Below are 15,174 nucleotides of genomic sequence, written 5' to 3' on the forward strand. Positions count from 1 at the left end.
AACTGTTTTGTGTGCTTGTTCTTTGCTACAAACCTCTTGTAATAGGATACATTTTTATAACTCCCATTTTTCAGTGAATTATGGGATTTAGGCAAAAGTACGTCACTTCAGCGTGCAATTTTATAAAATGAGGCACAATTCAACATCATAAATTAGTATTGCTTTCTGATTAGAAGCAACATTTTCTTTGTACCTTTAACGTAGAAGACTCCAGTGTTTTTTCACAATTAAAGCTCAAGATGGGTTTTTCAGGACAAAAGGTGGTTATTCAGGAACTACCAGGTGCTGCACAGCTAACGCAGCCAGGGAACTGTGCGGTGCGCTGCTTTTCCCTGTGTAGCATCGCTGGGGCGAAGGGACCGGTGGATGCTTACAGTTTGCATACTAACATATGCTCAAACATTTCTTCTTCCTTGCCTTTCCCTACTTGCACTGGAAAATTTTGTCTGTATGTCCTCTTAGTTTGGAAGACTAGTAAACCATTGCACTGCTCCCAGATTCTTGTGCATAGTTTGGAGCATTGTGCAAAGCTGTCTGTCCAAAGGTGTCCATCTTCTCCACAGGGATCCTACAGGTTCCAAAGCACGTAAGCTCCACGAACTGAAAGTCTGTGTGCCAGCACTTGGAAACCAGTTGCTGATGTTAACAATCTAGCTGGCTGCTGATTTGTGACCCACCTGCCATTTCAGGAAAGTTGTGGAAAGGCAACTCCACCAGTTTCTTAGTTTCAATGACACAAAAGCAATCAGTAGCCAACCTAATTATCTCTTGGCTACTGGGGATAAAGCGCTCTGGCTGCATTAGCTGGTTTCCCTACAGGAGAAATGGGAGGACTTGGAGACCAGTTCTTTGGGATCTGTCAGTCCTCTCTGATAAGCCCATGGATATTTGCTTTCTCATTTGTAGACTAAGAGGAGTGGATGGACTTGCAGCTGAGAGGGGTACCCATTGCCCTCCTGACAGACCTCACAGGACAGTTTGCGATTGTTATTCTGTTTCAAGGACTCTCATTCTAAACATGTGCAAGGCTGTTAACGATGGTTAATGAGTTCCCTCCTGGGAGAACAGGATATTTGCTTGCAAATTGTTTTCAGGACCTAAAGAAGTAATTTAAGAATGCATTTCCTTTTCAATTTAGTAACCCATCATATGTTCTTGTCACATTTACAAATGTTCTCCTGGTGTAAAAATAAATATACACCTCAGTCAGGATGTGTGTATAAACAAATACAATCTGTTTTTTTCTATCTGCTAAAACAGGAAAAAATGAGAAGTTGCAAAAGCTAGCTAAAACTCACTGCTTAAATACCTGTTTCTGGACCTTCCCCCGTAATAATATAATGACTATGTTCAATTAGCTCTCCTATCTGGTAGGTCCAACTGATGCATGTATTTTGTATGCTATGACTCATTTAATTTGGCTATTTCCTCCCCTATAAAGTTCATCCCTACTTTGTTCCCATCTTACAGACTTCACTATCTGCTCACCCAACTGTTCGGTGGCTCTGGCTCAGGGACCTATCTGTGCCTGCTGTTGCAGTGCTTCCCTCCTCAGCCTGTCCTTCCACATGGCTAATTGCAGAATCATAATTAGCTCCTTGCACAACCGTATGGGGCAAGCCTTCGTGCAACTGCTCAATACAAGCAAGCAGAACACAACAGCTTGTACAGTGACCCCTCCTTTATTGTGGGCAGGAAAAAAGCACAGCAGGAAAAGGCTTGGGCTTACAGCACCAAGGTCTCTTCTTCCCCTGCTTTTAAAGCCTGTAGGTCAAGCCAGCTCAGCTGGAAAGCTTCACACCATCACCAAGCAATCTGGGGGTTGACAGAGCCTCTGTCAGCTTGTACATGGGCTGGGGAGAAGCCTTTGGGCATGTTGCCCTTGATTCTTCTAGATGTTAAAGGAGAGCTGCTCTTTGAGAAGGGTGGATTTCCATGGCTCTCTTTTTTAAGGCTAATGCAGTTTCTGCTATAAAACTGATCGGGGAGTCTCCAAGGTGGGGTAGCCCAGTGGGTGTAAACAAAATTGCTTGCCAGCTCCTAGGCAGACACAGAGGCTTCAGCTGGCCCAACTGCATCACACCTGGGCCAAGCTTGGAGGAACTCCCAGCTTGAGCGCAGGAGGCTGAGGACAGGCGACAGGCTGCTCTGTTGGGAGCAAAATCTCTTGCTGATGCCAGAAGCTACTGAAGTCCCTGCATGCTGCCTGAGCCTCTCCTGAGAGAGTGGGATCGCCCCATCTCCCCACATATATCTGTCCAGTGGGTTGGTGTCTGCCCTCTCCCGACGACTGTCAGCTGACAGCACTCTCTGAAGCCAGGGCGGGTTTGTCAGAGCTTTGCTCTCCACAGCCACTTCATTTCCTGAAGTCCAGTTGGCCTAAGAAGTGTGGAGAGTATTTCTGCTGCCATTGCTGGGTTTCTTGGGGGTGTTTTGGGGCTATTTCTTCTGCATCATTGCCTGGTTTTCTAGGCAGAAATGTCAGTCATTTCACTTTGTGTGTGTAAAATGGGGGGGGTGTTTCAGACTCGATGGCAAACTGGCAATGCAGGACATCCCCTCGTGTCATGGTAAGAGAAAGGAGCTGTTGTGTCTCTGTTTTTCTACACAGATCTGCAGCCTACCTCCACCACAGCCGCAACTCAGCACTGCATCCCAGGCACCACAAACGTCCAGTCCCCTTCCAGCTCAGGTGAGTCCTCCTGCCGAATCTGAATACATTCACACCACAAGCAAATCCTGAGCCCTGGCAGGCTTCTCTGTCAGCCTCCTGTCCCATGGGCGGGCCACGACCAATGGCCCTGCAGTCCAGCCTGGAGCTGCTGGAATCCCACCACACCTCTCACCTCTCCCTGCTGCTCCCTTCCGGATGCCCAGAAGGGCTGCGCTCTCCTGGCCGTTCCCCGCTTTAGCCAGTCCTCTTACCTTCAGATCAGCCTTCCTGGTCTCTCTGCCTCCTGGTCCTTCAGGTGGTGCAGCCCTGCTGAAGGTGACAGGATAGCTGGGGGAAGCTCCTGGAGCTGATGCTGCTGAGCCCCATGTCCATGGCCATGGTGCTCTGGGGCAGGGAGAGGTGGGCCAAGCACTCTTGTCCACTTGTGCATGTGACAGCAGGGAGGGTGCCTCATTTCCGCACCCTCACATTTGGTGAAGTTGTAACTTTCTGTAAAATCTTGGCATTTGCATGATCAGTAGAGGCTTCTTGACAATAAAGTAGGAAAAAAAAAAAAGAAAAAGTCCAGCTGAGATCATCCAGTGTGCAGCTAATTCTGAAAGTGCTGACTGGGTTACCCGCAGCATGGCTGGCCATAATGTAGGGATTGAATGGGATTTTTGCTGTGGTTGCTCTCTCCAGCTCTTCTTTATGCCTCCGCTCTTGCACAGTCTTCTGTGTTCTCAGTGCTACTCTGATGACATCAAAGTGGAGAGAGAGAGGAAAGGCAAAACAGCTTGCCTCTAACACAGCTGGAGCCTGGGGCATGAAGAGGCATGGAACAAGAGTGATAGAGTTAGGAACCTGGAGAGCGTGTTTAGTCCCGTTTAAAAAGGCAAAATGTGGAGTTGAGAGAAGTTAAATGGTTTGACCTATGTTGTGGCAAAGGTGGGGATTTCTCGCAGGGAAGTGCTGGCTGAATTCTATGTTAAGATCATTCCCACATTCCTCTCCCCGCTTCCTCCTCCTCTTCAAATTATCAGATACATGGCATATGGAAGTATTAGTCTGCTCCCACCATAGGAATGGAGATGGAATGTCTGTGGATATATTCAGCAGTATCCTACTTTTCTACCTTTGCACAAAGCTCAGGAGACAGCCATTAAGGCAAGACAGGTGTATGTCACATAATGAATCTCCTGTGGTGGACAGGAGACATTACTAGAGGATATCACGTAATCATTTCATCACAAACCAGGGTGTTTGCCAATTGTTGAAAATGCGTGATGTTCAGTGACTATAGGCATTTCTGTGTTTTCACGTCTGTTTCCTCAGGCAACACAGCAGTTTTTTCTGATGTCTAAACTAGCTGAAGGAATGTTTTCCAGAGGGAAAGGTGTAGAAGAGAGAAAGGAGCTTAAAAGGTCCAATCCATTAGTCCCTGTTTTCTTAAACTGAGATCTCCTGTCTCTTGAAGCTATAGTTTTAGGCACATCTACTCCGTGTTTGAAGGCAGGAGGAAAAGAAACATTGACAGGTGCATAATATCACAATTAAACATTCTTCCAATAATAAATACATCTTATTTGGAAAAATAAAAAAAAATGATAGTTGTTTCTATTTGGTTTTGTTGGAGTATATGAGAATCTAGTACATACTCACTTCTAAAGCCGTTCATGGGGAAAAAAGGGGGAGAGGAGAATAGGTGCAATAGAAGAGATACACAAGAGAGATTTCAAAGCATGGGCAAATGTATTTTTTTATAAATAAGTGCCACTGCTTTTTACATCTTCACTGATGAAAGAGGTTGCTTAACTATTAATGAAAATGTAGAAGCACAGATGCTTAAGAACGTATAGCTTTTAAAAATTATTTTTGTTATTCTAAATTATTATCTACAATAGTGACAACCATTTTGAGAGTCATTGACACATTTATTATTCTTTCAGTAGTTGTTAATTATAAGATTGGTCGCTACCCAGTGACTGCATACAATCCTTAAGGGATTTTTGCCGACAGTGGATAGTGTCTAAGCAATCAGTAACAGCACATCTACGTCTGACCCATATTTCAGAATTTGATATAAATCATGTTGCTAATGAGTAGTGCATGAGGCAACAACTACTTCCATTTAAATCTTTACAGAAAAGCCATTTGTCCAGCAATGTATTTAATGGCAGATATTCCTAGCAGCTAATTTGATAAATGATTGCCTAGCACATGAAGAGTGGGTTTTCAGAATTCTCATATTCAGCTTGCTGTGGTTCCAACAAGAACAGTTTCACCTCATGGGGGTAATTAGGTCTATGTAACTGGACTGAGGTGGTAAAATGAAAATATTTTCGTGTTAAAGTGTCAATCAGGTGTCCTTGGCAAGAGGCAGATGAGCAGTACTTCAGTCTTCTCAAAGAGTATAAAAGAAAGGATATTTCTCAGCAATTTGTGTAACCCGCTGCTTAAGAGAATGTTGTGCTGTTATAAAAACATGGGAGGTGACAATTATGAGTTATAATGGTATGGACTAAGAGAAATAAATAATTAAAAATACGTATCCTGTCTTCATCTCTATGATATATGCTTAATCTTTGCTTGCACACTGTCAAGACATTGTGGAACATGACAATATTTTCAGACAAGATTTTTAATTGTCCTGAAGTACTCCAGTGTGGGAATCAGTATGCTAAAATGTGCAGTGTCACCTTGGAGGAACCTGACACTGCAAAATTCATTGTAAAAATATGCAGATTTCTCTCTGTATAACGATACACTTCCTTGTTCCTGTGAAGACTGGCAGCTTAATAAATAATGTTAAGTACGTTAAGGAAATAGTTCTATTTAATAACTATCACAACAGTTATTAAAAAAGTGGTTGTGAAGCTGTTCAGCTTTCTCCAGATTTAGTCGAGATAGAGGTACATGAAGTGTCTACCTTAACCAGTTATTTTAAGCCTTCAGAATATTTGAGAATTATTTGTCTGGTTAAAGAAGTGTGGTGGATATTTATTAGTAAGATTTAGATTCCCATGTTTCAATAGCTGTTTTGCATAAAATTGCACAGGAAAAATCTACACTATAAGATGTATTTATTCCCTATTTTGTGAATGACCAGGTGTGACTGATGCAGCAACAGATAAGTTATAGCATTTTTAGCATATAGCAGCCTGGACAACCTTAAGAATCAGTAATACTGCCAGTGAGTTTCTATCACAGCTATTAAAAGCTGAGACCGGTATAATACATCCTGGGGGTAATCTGAGTGAGGTATTCTCCCGGATCTAAAGCTTGGGCTGTCACAGGCAATCTTTGGAGGTGGGGTGTAGGGGTCACATTCCACAATTAAAAGAAGAACTGAATCCCTATCCCCACATCAAGCATGGCTTGTTCTCTTTCTCTTCAGCTCTCTGCCAGCACATGCAGCTTCCCTTCCTGAAAAGGCACGGGTGTACTCACTCTCCTGAAACCAGAGCCATGAACACTTTTCTGTGTGTGTGGATTTCTTTGCTTTTTTGCTCAGAGGGCTTTTATTAAAGGGGAAGGAGGACAGCACCGTGACTTGTTAAGTACACGGCAGAAGTTGGGGACTGAAGTAAAATCCTATTTTCCTAGTATATAGAAATAAAAACAATAATCAAGTAGTTTGAAGTAGCTGGGGTAAGTTAAAATCTGAGATTTCTCCTTTTTTTTTCCTTTGGATACAAGAAATCTGTATACAACAGAAGTCTCCCAGACCAAGAAGGATGGGAGAGGGACTGGGTCCTGATGGTTCCTTGTATATGCAGAATGCGGATTTGCACTTGCACAAAACTTGATTTCCAGTACCTTCAAAGATACACATCCTGAAGGGTTAAAAAACTTTCCTCGTGACAGTTAATCCAGACATCTAGGAATACAGGGCCAGATCTTCAGTTTGTGTAAATCACTGTGACCCTATAGACTTGTGAGGAGTTGCACTGATTTATGCATGCCGGACATCAGGTCTTCTCCTAGTTTTCCTTTCAGAGCGGTGCTTTTACTTTATGTCATCAATTTTTGTAAAGAAAAACCTCAGAGATGTAAGCAAGCGCATTTCTATGTATTTTCTGCCTATGAGTGAAATAAACTTAATATCCTATTCAATCACTTAAAAATCTGCATTACCAATGAGAAAAGCCCTTCGTTTTTGTTTCAGAAAAAGACGTGCTCTGCAGCAGAAGCTCTGGTCTGCCATCTATTGTGAGTGTGTTTTTGGCTGTGACATGAATGAGAGTCAAGGAAAGAACATAAAAGTTAAAGTAGGTTCATATGGAGCACAATGCCCTCAATATGTCAGTGGTAGCTTTTTCACTATTGCTTCAATAAATATAGAAGTCTTTAATGGCTTCTTACAACCATTCAATCCAGCTGGCTTTATGATTTGTATACCCTTCTCCTCTGTGCTGGGTTAAGGTTTTACTTAGAAATACCGTCTGAGCTTCTTCACACCGTGATCGTTTCCCTGCAGTGTGCGGTCACACTGAAACAAATTCACTGAGCTAATTGTCCTTTTATTTATCCTTTGTACACTGGAAGTCATTTAAAAGTCAGTTCATTTATGCCGGTGTAATACAGTTGTAAGGCTAAGTGCTGTTCATGCTAGTTGCATAGTAGGAAATAAGAACTAATAGGACCCTTTCTGTTTGAGTAGTTTCTTTTCGTAGTCCCAGCTCTGCTGTCATTCACTCAAGAGAAGATTTTCATTAACTTCAGTGAGTATGGGGACGTGGCCATCTCCACATTCTTTGTGGTTTCAGCTGTATCTCTGCATAAACGTAAAAGAAACTAAAATCAGTAAGGTTTATGACAAGATATTCAGCTTCTGGAAGTCAGTACATCTCTTTCCGTTAGTGCTTAAGGTAGTGAGTCTGGTCTTGAATCTTGGGATTCTGGTGGGACTATTTAGGAGAACCTCTGGAGTATGAGGTGGTGTGTTCTGTACCCTCCAGTTGAATATGCTAAATTTTAAAATTATTGCAGTCTTTTTAGGAAGCAAGGTCCATCCAGTGAGCCAAGGCTTTCTCAGCCTTGGCATTGACATACATTGTCCAGATGAAATTGAAAAGTGACATCTTTCTCATAGGAAAGCAAGATACATTCCCTTGCATAGCTTGATCCCAATTTCCAGGAGAGTATGAAGATAAACATCAGGCTAGTCTGATCTTCTGCCTGCCAGAGGTATAGATATGCTACACTGTCAAAATGTATGAGCAGTATTTTCCCAGATTTCCACACAATAAACTGCCTGATAGGTATGCTTGCCATCTGTATCCTTCTGCATTTAAAAAAGTCCTCAGTCCAATTCTACCTGTCCAAATTTACACTCCAGGAAGAAAAAATGTATTAAGTGGAAAACGCAAACATCTCATCAGAGCACCGTATATCTTAGCTGATTAATAACTGTAGTCAAAAGACCAGGAAAATTCCACACAAAGCCAAACTTCACAATGGCAGATGGTTTTGCTGGTCATGGTAACCTGCAGACTGCCCTCAGGAGTGCTGTCTTCTGCGTGCAGCATGCGTGGTCTTGAGGATATTCTTTGATGAAAAGTGCTAAGCGTGCTGGTATAAGCTGCCACTGCAACATGTTGATTGCTGCAGATTCTCTTGTCAGTGTTCAGGCCTTACAAGATCCTCGCGATATCTTGCCAGCTGTGTGTAGCCCCCACAGATGATCGCGTACTCCTCGCTGGAGCAGCCAGATTGTCACCAGCCTAATCTCATTCATGAGCAGCTATTTATGTAAGTGATCACATGGTGTCAGGCCTGGTCGAGTGAATGACCATTTATCTACGTCCGTAAGGGATTCGCAATCTGGCCGCATGCTGATTGAAGCATAAAACAGGAAAATAGGTATCTAGAGAGCATAAGTTTGGTATGCTGTGATAAAAACTGCAAGTGTGCAGATTGCCATGAAGGCTACGATGGCAGCTGGAGGTGGGGGAGGCACAGGAGACGAACCTTCTGCTTTCTCACTGGCGTCAGATCCTAGGGCAGTGTTGGGGTGTTGGGATACCCCTCAGAGGGTAATTTTCTGCTGGCAGTGGACTCGCCCCTCACGTTACACAAGTAGAACTTAAAGGGTGTCTGTCATTTATAAATATAAATCCCCGCGGTACCTGTCAAGGCAACTGGTAACTGAACAGTTATGGCTTGTTTCTGCTGCTTCTCACTGGCACGCAGCTGAGAGCAGATTTTGCTACTCTGCATTTGTAGCTTCAAACCTGTGAAACATCTCTGGCAGCGGATCTGAAGCTTCTTTTCTTTTCCTGTCTCTTATCTGCAGGTCCAACAGATCTCAGTATGAAGAGGCAGTTAGCAACCAGCTCCGGATCCTCCAGTAGTTCAAGCTCTAGACCCCAGCTGAGTCCAACTGAAATAAACGCAGTGAGGCAGCTTGTGGCAGGGTACCGAGAATCAGCCGCATTTTTATTGCGTTCTGCAGATGAACTGGAAAACCTTATTTTGCAGCAGAACTGAGTCATGTGACCTTCACACTGGCCTGGTCTTATCTCAGAGTTTCCACTAATGACATTTTGATTTCCCAGAGCACACACTTCAGTTACTGCACAGTCTTTTTAGAAGAGTTAATTACCATAACGCCACACTGTTCTTGATCCATAAAGTGATGTGTTAAGGTGCTTCAAGTGAACTTTGACCTCCGGTATTTCTGAGGTACTTTACTGTGTCCAGCCTATTGCTTTTGTTTTAGTGTGTCAGCATAAATATCGAAAAAGTGGCTAGAAATTAACTCGTTCTAACAAGTGGAGGAAACAGAAGATGCTGTGACGGTTTTAAAAAAAACATGGTTCAAGATCCAAGTGCAATATTAGTGGAATGTGATACTGACTCATTGGACTTAAAGCTGCAGTATATGGCAAGACGTTGCCAAATGTCCTGTTGCTACAGGGCACAATTGCAATTAAAAGGATCTTGTATTTTAAAAAAATGTAATTTTTATAAAAAACAAAACAAAAGATTTTTGTTTTCATTCAAGATTTTTCATTTTTACTTTGGTAAACTTTTTCACTGGTCCTGAAAATGTTTTGAGGAGCTATTGTAAGTCCCCCCTTCCTCTCTTGAACCCCCGACTGTGCCCTTCTACCCAACTTCATATTCTTTCTACAACGAGTAACTCTTGATGCTGGATAATTCTTCCCCCCTGTACTGTAAATTGTCATCTATGGAATACCTTCCGAAGGAAGCATGCATTTCCTGCATTCATACCATTCTCAACTCCATTCTGTAATATATTGCAGCTTTACTAGCAATTAATAAAGAGTTGAGGGTTTTTTAAAAAAGACATATCATTGAGAAAAAAAAAAAAAGATAAATCGATTTCTAACGGTGAACTCATCTAACTCCATGATCACTGCTGCTGTCCTATACAAGTCCCTCTAGTTGTGATTGGATGTAGATGATGAATGTTAAGAGGTTGCAAGTGACAATCTGAAAATTTGCACTCTTGTGTGTATTTATTTTGTTTTCCTTAATTTAAACAAAATTCTTATGGAGGAAGGTCATTGACACTTCTGGTATGATTTGTATAATTCCCAGGCCTAGCTAAAACCTGTACAAAACTGTAAATGGATGCAGCTGCAACTATAATAAAACTCTTCTTTCCCCTCCCCCACTCTTCCCAACCCCTCTATTTCTTATTTTATAATATTGATTACACATTAATGGTGTTTTCTTTGTGCACTACGGCAGGCTTATTTTTAAGTATATAGAAAAAAGTACTTTAGTTTATGCTTACTGTACTATCTGTTCTGTTGTTTAGCTTTTGTTGAATAACAAGTTTCTTGTGCATTCCTAAATTTGCCTTATTTCATGTACAAAATTTTATGTAATTCCGTTTTTGACAATGAGTTTAAGGCATCAGTGATATTTTATATCTACTTGTTACATATAGTTTTCCAAGTAATGACTGTGATTGTGACCAAGTAATGTGCACTTTTTCTTGTAACTGTGGACATTGCTATGCTTTTTTTTCTCTAGTGTTTCTAGAATTACTGTTGCTTACAGTTATGTAAAAGAAAAAGAACTTTTGTGATACTGTTGGTGAATATTAATGTGAAAAAGCCTATGAAATATGAGTATTTTGGAGGTACATAGATACACAAACATCTCTAAGTTGTGGACTGATGTTCACATATTTAAATGAGAATTCAAAACCTGAGGGCTGGAATCATTTCCTCTGTTTTGTTTGGGTAAATAAACAGATTTCTGTGTTTAAATACATGATTGTGAAACATTATAACATTTAAATTGACAGAGCATTTAAAGCTATAAATATTATTGTCTTTGAACAGCAAAAAGGGCCTTCCAGTCCAGTTCATGCAGACACCCAAACCTCTTTTCTCAAAATTATCGAGTAAACCCAGTAGGCTGATCTGGCTGGATCTTTGTATTAATGAAGAATGTCCTCAATAAGAGCAGAAGCGGGTGGTCCATAAATCATGAGATCTGAGTCACTAGTATTTTATAATTTTAAGTTGGCTGGAGGCAACACCATTTTGCCATGCTACGTTTATTCTTAAAAATTTATTGGATATCTTTTTAAAGGCACTTGGTCTTGGATATGAGAACATTGTTGCAAATTCTTACTAGTTGCTACCCATCACTTGAGAGATGCATTTGCTTTCAACATCTTCTCACCATGCCCGTGAAAGCCTATAGCTTGTCTCTACCGTAGATGTGTGGTTTCCTCGGCTTTTGTCTCACCAGGCATTCAAAAGTTGGTTAGGAACCAAGTGCCTTTTTGTCTCTTCAACTTTAAAACATCTACAGCTGCTTCTGTCTCTTGCGTGCCAGGAAGGGATGAAGCAGATACCTTGTGCCAGGTCACTATCTTGGCCTCATCCAAAGAAAAGCTCTGGCATAGGTTTTCCACAGAGGAGAAGAGTGACAGCTCTGCCTAGGTTTCAAAGTTTCCTTAGTCCTGTTGTGCAGGGCAGTGTGCCTCGAACTGTCAACTAAGCAGCAGCCAGCAGTTTGTCTAAGATGCTGTTTGCCAGCCGGGAATGCTTCTCAGCTGGGCAGCTGTCTTGCTAAATCCAGATTAGGACAAGAGGCTAGAGGATGAGGAAGTAAGAGATTTACTTCGGTATTCTACCCCCTGACTCCTCTTTCCTCTCCCCTAATTGCTCCTTCTCTTGAGGGAGAAGTAGGAAAGCTGGGGGCCACCATATGACCTTCAAGGCCTATGGCTAGTCTCCCCTTTTACCTGCTCCACCCCCAGCCTACTTTGATAGTTCTCCAGGGATGTCTTCCACAGCACACACATCCTCTTCTTCTGGCTGCCTTCTCTGAAATATTTAGGGCCTTCTTCAATTGTAGGAGGGTTGATGTTCTTCTCTAAAGGCTCATACAGATGCTTAGTTTTCAGTCCTCAAGTGGTTTATCTGTGCCAAATTCCAGCAGACTGATGGGGTCCTTATAGCTGTTTCCACCTCTAAGTACTGGCTTTTTTCAAGTCTTCTTTGGAACAATCAGAGATTTAACTATAGTTTTAACTTCCTCTTCTTTGAAGAGGGTACTGAAATTCAGACCCATCCTGTGAAGGAGAGGTCATAAATCTCAGTTCACTTCTGTGTGTGCAAATCTAGATCCAAGCAACACAATTAGATTTGCCCTCTTGGATGCAGTATAGGTGTCAGAGCCACCTACTCTCTGCCTGCTTTCAACCTCCTAAGGAAGTGCAAGTGGAGAAGATCTTGCTCCAACTATAGACTGAGTCAGGTATCTAGAAATAACTGCAGAGTTATTTCTTTCTCTTATCCGTATCTTCTGTAATCAATGCCTGATCACCTCGGCCTAAATATTGCTGTTAGGGTAAGGCTGTCTTCAGAAAAGTGTTGTCCTTATATCAATTACCTTCATTAAACTATTACTTCAAGCTCATGGATGTCTCACTGCAGAACTTCAGTAGTGCAGATGGGCAGGTCCTTGAGACCGCCTCACGTCTTCCCAACTATCCTGGAGTTTCCTTGAGAGTTTCCTAGAGTTTCCTTGAGTCTTCAGGGTGTTGACGGAAAGGGACGGATGGTGAGAGAATGTCGTATAATATCCCTAAATTCCCATCCAGGGTTAAGTACCAAACATGACTGTGGTCTCAGTGGGTTGAGTCTCTTTAGGCTTACATCCACACTGGGAAGACAAGTAACTTATCCATTCTTTTCTCTTCTCTCCTTGAATTCCAGGATAGGTTTCATTTTCATTTACAACTGTGAGTAAGAGCTTTAGATGCAACCTTAGGTTGTGGGAGCAGACAATCTGACCAGTTTAACACGTAACCAGATTTGTTTACTGCTTTCGATGTCAGCTGGAAAACTGGAGTCAGAACACACAAAAAGAGATCTGGAGTCAAAATTTTTTATCCAGATTAGCACCTTGCTGCCTGTCATCGAAGGAGAACGCCACCATATCAGCCATGATGAGTATCAACAGCTACAGAAAGACAATTCAGAGGTAAGCAAGTATTTGACAGTTCAAAAGCTGCCCACCCTTGTATGGAGAATGAATTTTCTGAATGAGGAAAAGCAGATGAACGTGTACGTGACCATAGCTGTAAACCTAATTGGAAAACAGAGTTATACTGAAGGGATTGTATCTTCTTGCTGTAATGACCTGAGTTCCTGTCGAATACAGTTTAAGTGGAGGTAAGTTTTGTTGGTAAAACTCCATTGAAAAAAGGAACAATTTCATTTCTCTCATGTTCCTAGCATTGTGTTAAAAACTTCCCATAAATTTGTTAAAGCTCCTCTGAATTTGGCTTTGAGTGGCTTGTGAGGAATTTGTAAGGACGATGCACATTTTTCTATATAAAGAGAAGCTGATCTCAATAGATCCTGTAGTCAGGACCTACCCCTGACTCTAACTACTATTGAAAAACAGTTACCAGTACATGAAAAAGAATTGTGAAATAATGACAAAAATCAAGCCATGCCACGCAGATAGTTGCTGGACTAAGTATGTAAGAATACTTTTTTTAACGGTTGGACTTGATAATCTTAAAGGTTTTTTCCAACGTAAATGATTTTATGCTTCTATGGTAATATAAAATGGCTGTACTGGACAAGAGCAATTCTTCACAGCCTTTTATTCTGTCACTGATACTAAATAAAACAGATACAGCAGGATGGAAGAATAGAGTAAGCATATAGCAGTGCTCTCTAAAGGCATGTCCATGGCCTACAGCAGTTTGAGGCTGCGGTGGGTTGTCCCTGGCTGGCAGAGAAGCCCCCACCCTGTCACTTGCTCACTCCCCACAGTGGCACAGGGAGAGAATCGGACGGGCAAAAGCGAGAATAAAAAGTGGGTCAAGTTTAATAAGTGAAGAATGAAAAAAGAAAAATTGATGCAAAAGCATCACCACCTCCCACCAGCAGACCAATACCCAGCCGGTCCCCGAGCAACAGTGACTTTGGGGACATACCCCACCCCAATTCCCCCCACGTTCTGTTGCCAAGAATGATGTTATATGGTTTGAAAAAAATGAGTTGCTTGAGGCCATGCCATCTGTGAAAGCCTGAGCCAGGTCTGCTGACTCCTTTCCAACGTCCTGCCCCAGTAAAGCAACCACACTCCAGATGTGCCAAGTGAAATACGTGAAGTCCAAAAATAGGGCTCTCTTTTTCTGCTAACCTGTCCTCTGGACTGGATCAGATGTTGGAGGAGAGGGTGCAGAAATGTTTTTTTTATATACTCCAACCCAAATAACCTGCTTAAATCTCTTTTTCACCACTGAAAAAAAAAGGAGCACAAAAGAGCTGGAAAGGCTGTAAAATTAATAACTGCTTCATGAATGGAAAGTCTATGTCGTGCCACCTAATTCAGTCAATTTCTCCAAGTGTGGAGAAAGGTATTTTATGCAAATTTTTTTGTTCCCTTTTCTAATAATGTCTGGAAACACAATGGAAAAGAGTTCTAATTATTGTGACTATATATATAATTTGTTTTGTAAGTACACCTTTGCTGTGGTAAGCCAACTATTAAATTATGGTGTAAGGAGAGCTGGGAGAAGGATCCAGTCTACCAATCGCACATAGATAGGATTGTCCTCATTTTTCCTCAGAGTCTGGGCAACAGGGGAGTAGATCACAGTAGGTAATTAAAAAGAAACAGTGTTGCCGAATTTTCAAGGTTTCCTAGAAAATAATTTTGCTAAGTTCTTCCTAATGCTCCCTTGGAAACTTGAATCAGGTAATTTTTTCCTGCAAGGCTGCTGTTTTGTTATTGTAGGGTTGCTAATCAGTTCTTGGTGCTGGTTTGGTTTTTACACTCAGTCTTAACACAGTGAAACACAGCAGGAAAAGTGCTAAAAAAACGGAAAAATAGCAAGGATAAGTATTATTAATTTTTCAAACATGTCTCTGTTGAATTGTTTCAAATTAATTTTATTTGTGGTTGCAAACTCTGAGTGCTTTAGCACCACAAGCTTGACCTATTTATTTCCTCTCATATTCTGTAGCAGGGAGGGAAGGATTTGCTCTGTGGAGATATGGCTT

General features: G+C 41.7%; 1 protein-coding gene across 5 annotated transcripts in view; it reads left to right on the forward strand.

The window, feature by feature from the left end:
- The window catches only part of NOL4 (nucleolar protein 4), a 192,449-nt gene extending 183,304 nt beyond the window's left edge, over window positions 1-9,145 (forward strand). For 4 of the 5 annotated variants that reach the window (XM_054191579.1, XM_054191578.1, XM_054191581.1 and 1 more), the window contains one exon: window positions 8,952-9,145. In XM_054191579.1, the coding sequence (XP_054047554.1) occupies window positions 8,952-9,145 (194 nt within the window). Of the gene's footprint in view, window positions 1-2,611; window positions 2,693-8,951 lie in introns of all 5 variants that reach the window. The other variant, XM_054191577.1, reaches the window with a different exon arrangement.
- Window positions 9,146-15,174: the final 6,029 nt, after the last annotated feature.

Source organism: Rissa tridactyla, chromosome 2 (assembly GCF_028500815.1).
Source record: "Rissa tridactyla isolate bRisTri1 chromosome 2, bRisTri1.patW.cur.20221130, whole genome shotgun sequence".
Lineage (NCBI taxonomy): Eukaryota > Metazoa > Chordata > Aves > Charadriiformes > Laridae > Rissa > Rissa tridactyla.